Source organism: Megascapheus bottae, chromosome 22 (genome assembly GCF_031878675.1).
Source record: "Megascapheus bottae isolate mThoBot1 chromosome 22, mThoBot2.hap1, whole genome shotgun sequence".
Lineage (NCBI taxonomy): Eukaryota > Metazoa > Chordata > Mammalia > Rodentia > Geomyidae > Megascapheus > Megascapheus bottae.
The window spans coordinates 26,611,547-26,625,366 of record NC_143530.1 but is presented as its reverse complement, the minus strand read 5'-3'; the positions used below and the strand labels follow the sequence as shown (position 1 = coordinate 26,625,366).

Genomic DNA, 13,820 nt, shown 5'->3' with positions numbered 1-13,820 from the left:
TTGGATACCTTTTGCTCAAGGCTAGGGCTCTGCCACTTGAGCCATAGCACCTCTTCTGGCTTTTTCTGTGTATGTAATACTGAGGAATCGAACCCAGGACCTTGTGCATGCTAGGCGGCCACTCTACCACTAGGCTATGCTCCCAGCCCCTTGACAGTATTTCTTCATTCATTTATCTTTCTTACTAGCCAGCATCATATTGGCAATGGGCTTCTGACAAATAATACGTGATCTTGATCATAAAAGATTCATAAACTTTGGCTTTGGTAAATTTTGTTTTTCCATTTTCTATATTGTCTATTCTTGTTATTCTCTATTTAACTTATAAGAGATTTTTAAAATGTTACAGGTATGGATAGCATACATGTTTCCCATCAACCAGTGATTATCGCAGCCATGTACTTCTCATCAAGAGCTGTTATAATCATCTATACCTCACACATTTCTGTCAATCAACAGCTGTTAGTCATGTATAGCGACTGTGCTTCCATCAATCAACAGCTGTCATAGTCATGGGTGTGCATCAGTCAACTTATTAGTCACAAAAATAATCCAAAGAATTTCACATGCTTTCGAAGACAGGCCTACCTCTGAACTGTGGGATCATAAAGAGCTACAAGGTATGTTAAAAAGTCAACCTCAATACCAAGACATAAAAAGCAGCCTGGGAATGGCAGCACATCCAACATTCGGGGGCACTGAGAGGAGGGTGAGAAGCCCCAGGGCAGAGAGAGGTAACAAAGATCTAAGGAAAGCTGACTTCAGAAAATCTATATTATGGTGTCAACCACAAGGGGATTATTTTATTCCAGCAACTCACAAATGAATTGTTCGATAGTCATAACAGCACCAGCACACTGAAATACTGGTGAATTATCTTCTACCTGGGCTTTCAGCACATGCATCAGGTTGCCCTTCTCCATGTACTCCATCACCAAAGAGTAGTTCCCTTCTTCTATGATGATGCCCAGCAGCTTCACCACCCGAATGTGATTCAGTCTGTGCATCATCTTCCCCTCCTCCAGGAGGGCCTGGTTGTACCTATGGGCAAAAAAGGTGTTCTGCTGCAGTGGGCAAGGCCAATTGTCCCTGGACACCTGTATCTCATCACATCACACATGTTGTCATCACACCTTGGTCTGTTCTAGTCTCTTTTCAGTACAGAGGACAAGGCTTAGAAGACAAAGGGTTCTCCATCTTTCTATCCCTCCATCTGAGTAAATGGCAATGGTCACTCAAGACATGGAAATCGGTAAATGAAGAGTACAGGGTCAGAAGCAACACTGACTGTATAAAAAGATTGTGCTGGACTACAATACATAAAGTTCCCCTCAAAAGTAGTTTATGGAGGAAACTCAGGTAGAACCTTTTCACTGACTGCATCAGGCAGGGTTCCTGGGGCCTATCATGGAAGAATCTCCTACTCTCCTTCTCCTCTTCCCCTCCCCACCTCCACTACTCCCTTCTCCCCAGCCCTTTCCCTTCTTTCTCCTCTACTCCATTCAATTTAGACTTGGTCTTCACCAAGTCTATTTTTACTGATCTCTTCCATTTCTTCTCATTGCTTCTCTCATCACCCCTATCTCTCTTTCTTGATTTCCTTCCTTTACATTTCTCTTCTGTTATCCAACACCTCTTCACTAACTACTCACAGAATCTGAGTCACAGGTAATAATATTAACAAGAGCTATCATCATGCCTGACCTAGAGCTGGTATACTAAGGCTCCCACTAAGATCTGCCTCACCTCAAACCTGGGCTGTTCTTAACCATGCACTGACAATAACAACACTCTCTGTGGACAGATGGTGTGTGACACCCTCCTCTCCCGCCCCCCTTTCCAACTCACTCATTGCGCTTGGGCCCTGTGTACACCTTCTTCAGGATAACGAATCCATGGGTACTATGGTAACATAAGGACACCTTCCCAAAGCCTCCACTGTCTAGATCTTCCTTCTGCAGAAGGTCACTGGATTTCATCTTAATATCATCCAAAGACATGTCTGGTTGCATTCTGAATGTTCACAATCCCCGAACACACTTCTGGTTTCTTAGTACTGTGCTCTGTGAAGAAAACACAAGACACAGAGTAGCAAGACCATGATTCAAAGAAACACATCTGGGGCTGGGAGTTTGGCCTGGTGGAAGTGTGCTTGCCTAGCATGAACAAAGACCCAGGTTTGATTCCTCAGTACCACATACATAGAAAAAAGCTGAAAGTGGTGCTGATGCTCAAGTGGTAGAGCTCGAACCTTGAGAAAGCCCAAGGACAGTGCTCAGGTCCTGAGTTCAAGCCCAGGACTGGCCAAAAAAAGAAAAAATCATTTTTTCCAGTAAGATAACAATCTCTAAAAATGAGCTGTTTGTTTTTTTAAAAAAAAGAAACACAATACCATAAATTTTATTTCAGCAGACTTTACATTTCTGATAATATGAAGCCTTAGGGGAAAAAAGGCCCAAAACATGCTAGATAATGTAATTCAAGCATCTATATAGATGGATAGCTAAGCTCAATGGAAAGACCAAGAATTTCAGGCACATCACACAAAAAAGAAACACAAGACAAGTGCAGTGGACCATGTGGTAGCTCTGAAAGGCATTGCCAATATCACCATCAAGACACAGGGCATTAAATCCCCGCCAGGGACAGGGCCTATTTTAAAGATATGCCCCCTTATAGCCTGGACCTCCATAGTGCAGGAGCAGAAGAGAAATAAAACTGAAATCTGTATACCACCCAATGCATTTACATATAAATTTATAAGCTATCTTCCACATATAGAGGAAAACATACATCCATAGTCTCTCTGAGCCTGACGTACTTCACTTAACATAATTTTTCCAGGTCTTTCCATTTGTTTACAAATGGTATAATATCATTCTTTCTAATGGATAAGTAAAATTCCACTGCATATATAGACAATATTTTCTTAATCCATTCTTCAATTTAGGGGCATCTGGGTTGATTCCATGCCTTGGCTATGTTGAATAGTGCTGCAGTATACTGGGTTGTGCTGGTGGCTTTACTGTATCCTGTTTCAATCTTTAGGTAAATGACTATGAATGAAATCATAGGATTGTTCTATGTTTAATTTTTTTTAGGAACCTCTATGCTACTGTTGAACAAGTTTACATTCCCACCAGCATTTGTTATTGTTAGTTTTCTTGATTTTGTTCCGATTTATATTTCCTTATGACCTTAGATAGTTTTCATGTGTCTACTGGTCATTTTTACTTCTTCTGAAAAGACTCTCTGGGTCATTTGGTTTCTTGAGGGTTTAAATTTTAAGTCCTCTGTACACTCTGGATGTGAAGCCACTATCTGATAGGTAGCTGGCAAAAATCTTTTCACATGCTGTAGGCTTTTTAGCTTGTTGGCTGTGTCCTTTCTTGTGCAAATTCAGTTTGATGAAGTCCCTTTATCAAGTTTTTCTTTGATTTGTTGTGCTTTTGGATATTTACTCACAACGTTTTTACCTGTGCTCAGGGGCCCTAATGGTTCCACTACTTTTTCCTATAATAGGTCCATGGTTTCGGGTCTTATATTGAGATCTTTGATCCATTTTGAATTGATGCTGATATATAAAGATCTAGTTTCAGTTTTCTGCATGTGGATATCCAGTTTTGCCAGCACCATTTGTTGAACACAAGCTGTCTTCCAGCCTATGTTTTTTAGCTCCTTTATCAACTATTAACTGCCTATAGTTCTATGGATTTATTTCTGGATCTTCTGTTCTGTTCCATTGGTCTTCAACCTGATTTTGTGTTAGTACCAAGCTGTTTTCAACTCTATGGCTCTGTAATGGAGTTTGAAGTTTGGTATTGTTATTCCTCCAACACTATTGTGCCTACTAAAGTCTGTGTTTATTATTCAGGTCTTTTGTTGTTCTACATGAATTTTTGGATTGCTTTATCATCGAAGAATGGTGTTGGGATTTTGGTGGCTATTGCATTGAATTTGTAGATTGCTTTGGGCAGTAGTGCCATTTTAATGTTAATCCCAACCCAGAAGCAAGTCTTCTTCAATTTCCTTCTTTAAATTTTTAAAGTTCTCACTATGTCCTTCACATCTTTAGTAAATTCCTAAGTATTTTATTTTTTGAGATTGTCGCAAATGAAGTTGCTTTCCTAGTTTCAGTCTCAATCTTCTTGTAGTTAGCATATGGAGACACCACTGATTTTTATGGATTGATTTTATACTCTTCTATTTTACCAAAGTTTTGAATCAGCTTTAGCAGCTTGTGGGAGGAATCTAAGGGGTCATTTAAGTACAAGATCATAGCATCTGCAAAAAGAAAAGGTTTTTCTTCTTTCCCTAGTTACATCTCTTGACTTATTGCTATTGTTAGGAATTCCAATACTATGTTGAAGAGGCGTGGAGAGAGTGAGTATCCTGCTTTGTTGTTGTTACATAGGAAAAAAATAAAAAGTAACCAGCTACAAGGTTAAAAAGAGAAATAAAATGCATTCTGACTGCAAAAATAAAATAAAATAGAAAATTATCACAGGTTAATTACATCTTCAAGTTGTCAAGCAATGGAAAAAAATAAAAACATGAAATTGGGCCATAGATGCTTCTCATATGCACACAAAAAGGCTTATTTTACCATAAAGTATCCTCCTAAAACCATAAATCAGAAAAGAAAATAAATGCTAGTTACAGGATGTTGGAGGTTCACACCTGTACTCCTAGCTACTCAAGAGTCTAAAATCTGAGGATCAGTCTGGTTTGAAGCCAGCCTGGACAAGAAAATTTCTTCATCTTTTTTTTTTTCATTTTATTTTTTATTATCAAGATAATATATAAAGGGGTTACAGTTACATTCGCCAGATAGTAGGTACATTACTTCTCACACACTGATAACCCTTCTTATGGTTTTTTTTTTCCCCCATTTTCCTCCCTTTATCCCCTCCCAATCATCTTGTTGAAACAGGAAAGGGAAGGAAAGTTTCTTATTGCCAATAAACTACCTAAAAACTCGAAGTGGAGGTGTGGCTCAAGTGGTGGAGAACAATCCTTGTCTGAACAAGCTAAGGGACAGTTCCTAAGCCCTAAGTTCAAGCTCCAGTACTGGGGTGTACACAAAGAAACAGCACCTGAGCCAGATACTTAGTAGTGCTGAGCATCAGGTAGGGACTGTGGTAAATAAATCACACTTGAGAATAAATACATTTAGAGGAATTATGAACCAAAGTAGGAATTAGAAGAATGAAGAAGAATATTCAAGTCTGAATAGAAAGATGTAAAAAACACCCAAGATTTTAGAGACTTTGTCCTCCTGTGCTGTATAGGCTACTATGAGATCTCAAAACTTAACTATTTGTTTCATCTTCCTTCTCTTTCTTTCATTCACTCATACTCACTGATTTCTGCCAAACGATAGGACATTCAAAATTAAAATGATTTATTCATAATTCCAAGGGAGAAACAGTTGTCCACTACAAGAAGCATAGTACACATATTGCAGAGTATTCACAGAATGCAATATGACTCAACAGTTAAAAGGAGTTCAACTTCTTGTACATAAAAGAGCATGAATAAGGAGCTGGAAGTTTGGCCTGGTAGTAGAATGCTTGCCTAGCATGCATGAAGACCTGGGAGAGTGCTCAGGCCCTGGACTCAAGCCCAGAACTGCCCCCACCCCAAAAAAAGAGCATGAATAAGATGCAAAACAAGTCATTAAATTACAGATGTCAAAGAATAGGCATTCTGTGTGCTTCTTAGCTATATGCACATGATCATATAAAATGTCAAAATGAAACAAAGGTTTCTTGTTATTTTGCTTTTATTTTTCCTTTGTCATTTTGAAAAATTTATTTCTGTACCTTTTGTCTTGTATATAAGTATATGTTTGGAGGAAGGTAAGGAGGAACACAGAAATGGTGGGGCAAACAGTGAATAAATATAGCAGTATACAGCAGTGAACAAATACATTCATCAGACACTATGTTGAAAATGAACTATACAACTTGTTGGGGAAGGCTGTTGTGAAGGAGAAAATGAGAAGTGACACTGTTCAAAAAGAAATGCAGGGCCAGGAATATGGCTTAGTGGTAAGAGTGATTATCTAGCATGCATGAAGACCCAGGTTCAATTCCTCAGTACCACATACACAGAAAAAACTGGAAGTTGTGCTGTGGCTCAAATGGTAGAGTTCTAGTCTTGAGAAAGCCCAAGGACACTGTTCAGGCCCTGCCTGAGTTCAGTTCCCATAACTGGCAAAAAAAAAAAAGAAAAAAATTAAAACAAACCTAGGACTCTCCTAACAGAGGACTACAATAGCTCAAAACCTAGATACATAAGGCCATATAGGATGAGGCTAAATGAAAGGACCTCCAAGATATAGAAACAAGAGCTTTATAATATGTGATTATTGTTCTTAATTACTACTTTATTTCTCTTTTCTTTTGTTGCTCTTTGGTTAATCTTATATAGGTACAGTATCTGACTTTGTTACCTGGTATATTGTATATATGTTTATTTGCTTATTTGAAATAGGAAAGGGAAGGGAAAAAATAAGATGATTGGGAGGGGTGGGGGAAGGGCAATGGGGACAAAAACGTGAGAGGGGGTGTCAATGTGTGAGAAGTGATGTACCCTCTATCTGGCTAATATAACTGTGACCCCTCTATAAATTACAATAAAAAAAGAAATGTACTCATTGCCTGACTTATGTAACCTCTCTGTATATCACCTTTACAACAAAAATAAATAAAAAATTATTACAATAAAAAAACAACGGAATGTTGAGCCATCAAGTTTTGTTTTGCTTTGTTTTATGGTAAAGAGCTATTCATTAGTAAAGAGAGCCAAGCAGGGGCATGCATGAGGCCTTAAGTTTAAGCCCCAGGTTCAGAGAGGAAAACAAAGTACCTTGGAGAGAAGGTATTTTAAAATAGCCTAGATGCCTACAGTCTTGTTCACTAGACAGCTCTAGGTAGTTTAAGGAATAGATCTTCTATATTTTATACTATACATAGATGACATCCATATGTCAGCATATTAGAAATGTGGGCTGTCATTATTTACCACAGCTAAGATATGGAGCCAACCCAGATGCTCTTCAGTAGATGAATAGATCAAGATGATGTACTTATCCACAATGGAATTCTATGCTGCCATCAGAAAGAATGACATCGCCCCATTTGTAAGGAAATGGAAAGACTTGGAATATATCATATTAAGTGAAGTCAGCCAGACCCAAAGGAGCATAGACTCCATGGTATACCTCATTTATAATAATTAGTACACACCAAGGATTCTCCTAGCAGAGGATCATAATACCTCAAAAGCTATGTACATATGATCATATAGGAGGAGACTAAATGAACTCTAGGTTATGGAAACAAGAGGTTTATCTTTGTGATTGTTGTCCTTAATATACTATGTGAAGTTTTTATTTTCTCTTTTTTTTCTACTTATGGTTAATCTCATATGGTTACTGTAGCAGACTTTGTTACCTGGTATATCATATATACGCTTATTTGTTTATTTGAGATATGGAAGGGAAGGGGGAAAACAAGATGATTGGGAGGGGGTTGGGGGAGGGAAAAGGGGACAAAAAAAGAAGGGATATCAAGATTTCAGAAATAATGTACCCATTACATGACGAATATAACTGTAATCCCTCTATACATTATCCCGCCAATAAAGTACAATAATAAAGAAAAAAAGAATGACAGAAAAAAAAGAAATGTAGGCTGTCTTTCCCCATGGGAAAGGGTGTGGCTGAAGTTGCAAGTGATATAGCAGGAGCCATATACAATGGAACAGAGTCCTTTCTCTTTTGAGTAAGATCTCTAGCTCTGTGACGTATTATCCCTGTGACCTTAAGGAATATATTTAAGCCTCAAATTCCTTGTTTACAAAAGGAGATTATAAGGACCTGTTTTTCACCTGATTTATTATTGCTCTTGCAATGCTCTGTCTGGCTGCTCATATTTATCTTGGGCTTTGAGAATGGCAGGATGCCACTGGGGTCCTTCTGGACAGGAGGTTTCTGCTGACAATCATTGTAAAAACAAGACTGGGGTGGAAAGATGTATAAAAGATACATTTGTTCCAAGAGGACTTATTTTTCCTTTACTATAGGGGCATACATGACTCTATAGTCTTCCACACTGCAACATTTGCCCCTCCCCCATTTTTGTCCAAATCTCTTTACTAGAGGCGGTGGGGGGGGGGGTGTCTCAGGAAAGCCTCACCCTAAGTCTTCTTAAGCTGTGTTATAATCTTCATTTTTATCCCCTCAAACAGTAAAAAGAGCTTACTTAATAATTATTTCTAATGAAGTTCAGAGAGGGCCAAAAAAAAAAAAAAAAATCTTGGCCCTGATTCCAGTATCTAGCATTATCTAATGTAAGGCATTTTTTTTTTGTAATTTTTTTTTAGCCAGTCCTAGGCTTGAGTTCAGGGCCTGGGCCCTGTCAGAGCTCTACCACTTGAGCCTTAGCACCATTTCCAGCTTTTTTCTATGTATGTGGTACCAAGGAATCGAACCTGGGTCTTCATGCATGCTAGGCAAGCATTCTACCACTAGGCCAAACTCCTGGCATTTTTGATCATTAATAACAACTATGAGCATTTTGTTTGTTTGTTTGTTTGCATGTTGATACAAGGGCTTAGCTTCAGGGCCCTGTTTCTTGCTTGGCTATTTCACTCACACCTAGTGCTCTACACTTTGAGTCACACCTCCAGTCTAGCTTATTTGCTGGAAATTGGAGATGCAGTCTCTCAGACATTTCTGCCTAAGATGGCTCTGAACTGTACTTACAGCCATTTGGGTATAAGATTTCAACCTTGGGCCTGGAGTTTGGCCTAGTGGTAGAGTGCTTGCCTAGCATGCATGAAGACCCGGATTTGATTCCTCAGTACCACATACATAGAAAAAAGCCAGAAGTGTTGGTGAGGCTCAAGTGGTAGAGTTCTAGCCTTGAGAAAGTCCAAGGACAGGGCTCAGGCTCTGAGCTCAAGCCCAAGACTGGCAAAAAAAAAAAAAAGAAAAAGAAAAAGAAAAAAGATTTCAATCTTATAAATTTTGTTGGGCTCTGTCTCCCTCAACCCAGAACACAACTCTTCAAATTTACCAATGTTGATTTCGCTAGCAAAGCCTCCAGCACATGAAGCTGGGGGAAGACATCTCTAGGTAGGCCCTCTGTGCACTGTGAGCTTGGTGCATGCTCTCAATCCTCCCTACAGCCTTATGCTTTGAAGTTTAGACTGCCTTTTTCCATGAACAATTCAACTTCATGTTGTTGTTTTCTTATAGTGCTAGAGACTGTTTTCACATATGCTGTACCAATGAGCCACATCTCCTATACCATTCAACTTTACAAGTACCAGATGTCTTGAAAAAGCCTTAGGACTACTTTAGTGAGAGATGACCAAGGACTTCAAAAATACTGACCTTAGGGTAGAAAGCTACATTACAAAGTTACATCACACAGTAGTTAATAAAGGCATGCTAGCCTGTTCTACCACACTCCAACTCATTTCAACTAATGTAACTGCATTTAAATCAAGGTAATTCAACAAATGTAATTTGTAGTGACATGTATTCCTGTTTGAAGAAATATGTATTAAGTTAGGAACTAAGGGAAGTGACTTTTTTCCCACTGAAAATAAGAAATTTCACAATTTACTTTCTATATTAGGAGAGGTCTATATATTTTAATATATATGTATATTTAATATATGTATATTTAATATATATGTATGTATATTTGCCTTTCAATAGACTACTTTTTATTTTTATTTATTTATTTATTTATTTATTTTTGCTAGTCCTGGGCTTGAGCTCAGGGCCTGAGCACTGTCCTTGGACTTTCTCAAGGCTAGAGCTCCACCACTTGAGCCTCAGCACCACTTCCAGCTTTTTTTTTCTTTGTATGTGGTACCGAGGAATCGAACCCGGGTCTTCATGCATGCTAGGCAAGCACTTTAGCCACTAGGCCAAACTCCCGGCCCTAGACTACTTTTTAATACAATGCCTTTCCTTTCTTCTTTCCTCTCTTCACTTCCTTCTCCATCCATTCCACTTCCATTCACTCCATTTTAGTAGTATGGGATTTGAACCCAGGGCCTTGTACTTACTAGGCAGGTTTCTATCACTTTGAGCCACACCCCAATCCCTTTTTGTTATATTTTTCAGATAGGATATTGCGTGGACAGTATCAGACAATGATTTTCTTGATACCTGCCTCTCATGTGGCCAAGATTACAGGTATGAACTGACTGGACTTTCCCCCCATTTTTCAATGATGATCATATATAATAAGAGTGTGATAAAAATGCTGATTGCCTGGTTCTTCCTTGCTAATAGAATTCTGACTTTATTCAGGTTTCAACATGATCAGATGACTTCTCTAAGGTTCTCTGATCAGCTGCTTTGTCCACATAGACTCCTGAACAAGGGAGAACCAAATGACCAACAAAAGACAAGGCTGAAATATAGCTTAAATAAGAGTGATCACATTCATTATCAATATTATGACCAAAATAAATATCATCCCTACTTCAATTTACAATCGAGGAAACAACAATTTTAGGTCAAATGAGTTATATTAACCGTAGATTCTAGGATCAAACCTGTCTCTCTAAAACCTTCTCTTTCACATGCTAATACACGCTATTTCTCTAAACCTCCATTATCAAATACTAATACATGCTATTTCTCTAAATAGCCAAAACCCAGGTGCAAAGATGAAGTCTTACAGCTTTGGCCAAGCACAGTGACTCTTATTTGACTAGGTACTTGGGAAGGAGAGATGGAAGGATTACAGTTTGAGCCCAGTGAGGCAAAAAGCATGAGATCCTATCTCAAAAACAGCTAAAGCAAAAAGGGCAAGAGGTGTGGCTCAAGTGGTAAAGTGGCAAATGAAAGGCGCTGGGTTCAAATCCCAGTATACTTGGAAAAAATACCTTACAGCCTTGCTTGTCTATATTAAATGAGTATGATACAGTTAGAAACAGGAGCATGGAGGATTATAAAGACTAAAACTCAAAACATTAAAAAATATGATTCAAAACTTTATACATTAATAGCTGTTTCGACCAGGATATTATACCCAACCCAACCAAAGGACGAGTAGCTAGAATTTTTGTTTCAGATCAGATTGACAGTATTAATATGTTATAGATTAGTAAGTAATAAATAGTACCTTGCTGAGTTTATTAGTTGATATTTTGGTCATTGTTCTTTTTTAATATATTTTTTATTGTAATTAATAAAAGGGTTACATGATATTTGCCAGATAGAAGGTGCATTAGTTCACTTACATTGATACCCTTTTACATGTCTTGGTACCCATTACCCTCCTCCCACCCCCCCCATCCCCCCATCCCGTCTTGGTTTTCCCCCCTTCCTTATCAAATTTCAAATAACAAAATACAAATAAATTCAATGTATCAGATAACAAAGTGAGATACTGTAACAATATGAGATACCCAAGGGACAGCAAAGGAGATGAGAGATAACATAGTAGATTAAGGACAACAATCATTCTTTATATGGCTTTTGTTTCAATATCTTGGAGGTCCTTTCAATTAGCTTCATACTATATGGCCTTATGTATCAAGATTTTGCTCTATTGCAGATCTCTGCTAGGAGAGCCCAAGGTTTCTACTGATTATGACAAATGAGGGAAACCATTGAGCCTAAGTTCCTTTGAGTCTGGCTTACTTCACTTAATATGATTTTTTCTAAATCTTTCCATTTCCTAACAAATGGGTCGATGTCGTTTTTTTCTGACAGCAGCATAGAATTCCATTGTGTACAAATACCACATCTTCTTGATCCATTCATCAACTGAGGGACATCTAGGTTGGTTCCATATCTTTGCTATGGTGAAAAATGCTGCAATGAACATTGTTGTGCTAGTGGATTTAGTATGCCCTAGATTCTGGATGGTAAATGCCAAGTAAGTGGAATTGCTGGATCATAAGGGAGTTCTATGTTTAGCCTTTTGAGGCACTGCCATACTGCTTTCCATAGTGGTTGAACGAGTTTGCACTCCCACCAACAGTGTAGTAGTGATCCCTCCTGGCCACATCCCCTCCAGCATCTGTTATTATTCGTTTTCCTGATCCTGGCCATTCTAACTGGAGTGAGGTGGAGTCTTAGAGTTGTTTTGATTTGCATATCTTTTAGGTCATTGTTCTTAATAGTCATTCACACTCTCAATCCTGAAAGCATAATGTTTCTCTGGGCTCAATATAGCCGAAAGGTGAAATGAAAATGAAAACTACAGTTAACTGTCACTGTTGTTTTATCAATAATTAAAATAATAAGACACTCCAAATTCCGTTTTAAACAAGCCTAGCCTTCCCTTGTTCTGGATAAAGAGTTGGAACAGGTCACATTTCTAACGGAAACCTATCACAGTACCTTCTTGGTGGTTAAAAATGCAGGTAAGTAGTAAATCATGATACCGAAAGTTCAACCTGTCCCTACGTTTGCTCACATGTAAACGAGGGAAATAAATAAGGGAAGAGTGAAGTAGCCACCGTAGTAGTCTTCTACGAAGACTTGAAGCAAGTTAGACCCAAGTGCAGCAAAAAGACAAGGCATTCTCCACCAGCACCAGCGGCCCACAACGCACACTCATCCTTCCAGGGCTCCTCCAAACGCTGCGGCGAGGAGAGCTGCTCCTTCTCAGCGCTCAAGCATTCCCGACCACAGAAACCTCTCCGACGCGACGCCTGCCCCCTACCAAGAACCTCTATCTAGGAACGGTTAGGTAACCCTGTGGTGGCAAGAGGACGCACATTTCCTGCAACAACCCATCGTCCTTACCTAAGGAACAGAAACAACGACGAAGCGCACGGCCCCAGGTACGTCTGGCCGACCTCCACCTCCATCGCGATCAGAGCTCAGAGAGAATCGCAAACCGAGGACAACCAAAGCAACTCGCGCCGACTTCCGGGATCGCGGAAGTGGCTCCACCCACCCTGACGTCAGAGCCCATGCCACGCCCCCTTCCCACACGCTTTCGAGCAAGTCCCGCCCTTTCCGGGAAGCGGTCGGGGCGGACGGCGGCCCGCCCAAGCCTAGGCACGAGAGCGGCGTAGGGTTGATCTGCTTTCGCTTCTACGGCAAACCCTCCGGAGGCCCCGATGAGGGGAGAAGCGCGGAGATGGGAGGGTCAGAAGTGGCTCCGGCTTCCTCTCCGGGGCGGGCAGAGGGATGCCGACGTGGGTGCCACCCGGAACTGAACTCGGCGGGCTCGGGGCCGCCGTCCTGCCGCGCTGCCCTGCGCCCCTGTCCCAACTCACCGCGTCCCGCCGAGTCCTCTCCTGCGCTACCCGGGCGCGTCCGGCACCGACGGCTCCGGTGTCCGGGCGGGGTGAGGGGCCCCCCGGATGGCGCGCTCGACGGTTGCTCTCCAGGCCGCTCCCGAGGCCGCGCTCTCCGGGTCCGAAGTGAGGCGCGGCGGGCGGGAGGGTGTGGACTACCGCCTGCCTCCGCCCCCTGCCCGGGTGGCGGACGGGCACGCCGCCAGGGCCGCTCGCCCCTGGCGGATCCCTAGTCACGGGGTGTAAATCGGGGCGGCCTACCAATGAGAAGCCACGTCGGCTTCGAGTAGATGGGAGACTAAAGAAAATAGCTTTAAAGGGTGTGGAACCTCTGCCACCAGGGAGAGACCTGTGGGCGCGTTGGGAATGCACTGGGTAGGTTTGGCGAGGTTGGTTAGCCCATGCGTCTGTCCCGCAGGGCTGTTGAGGAAGAAATGTAGTAATTATTCTGTGGTCCTTTAATAGGACAATTGTGAGATTGCAAGCCAAATAGGAAATACTTAACTAAAAAGTATTCAGTTAAGCGC

General features: G+C 40.7%; 1 protein-coding gene across 3 annotated transcripts in view; it reads right to left on the bottom strand.

The window, feature by feature from the left end:
* The window catches only part of Ripk1 (receptor interacting serine/threonine kinase 1), a 40,677-nt gene extending 27,272 nt beyond the window's left edge, over positions 1-13,405 (bottom strand). Inside the window, exons 1-3 of one of the 3 annotated variants that reach the window (XM_090356386.1) lie at positions 13,273-13,405; positions 1,849-2,063; positions 885-1,041 (exon numbers count right to left, since the gene is read on the bottom strand). In XM_090356386.1, coding sequence (XP_090212512.1) covers positions 885-1,041; positions 1,849-2,012 — 321 coding nt within the window. In that variant the 5' untranslated portion in view covers positions 2,013-2,063; positions 13,273-13,405. Of the gene's footprint in view, positions 1-884; positions 1,042-1,848; positions 2,064-12,793; positions 12,933-13,272 lie in introns of those variants that run through there. The other 2 variants (XM_090356385.1, XM_090356387.1) reach the window with 2 other exon arrangements.
* Positions 13,406-13,820: the final 415 nt, after the last annotated feature.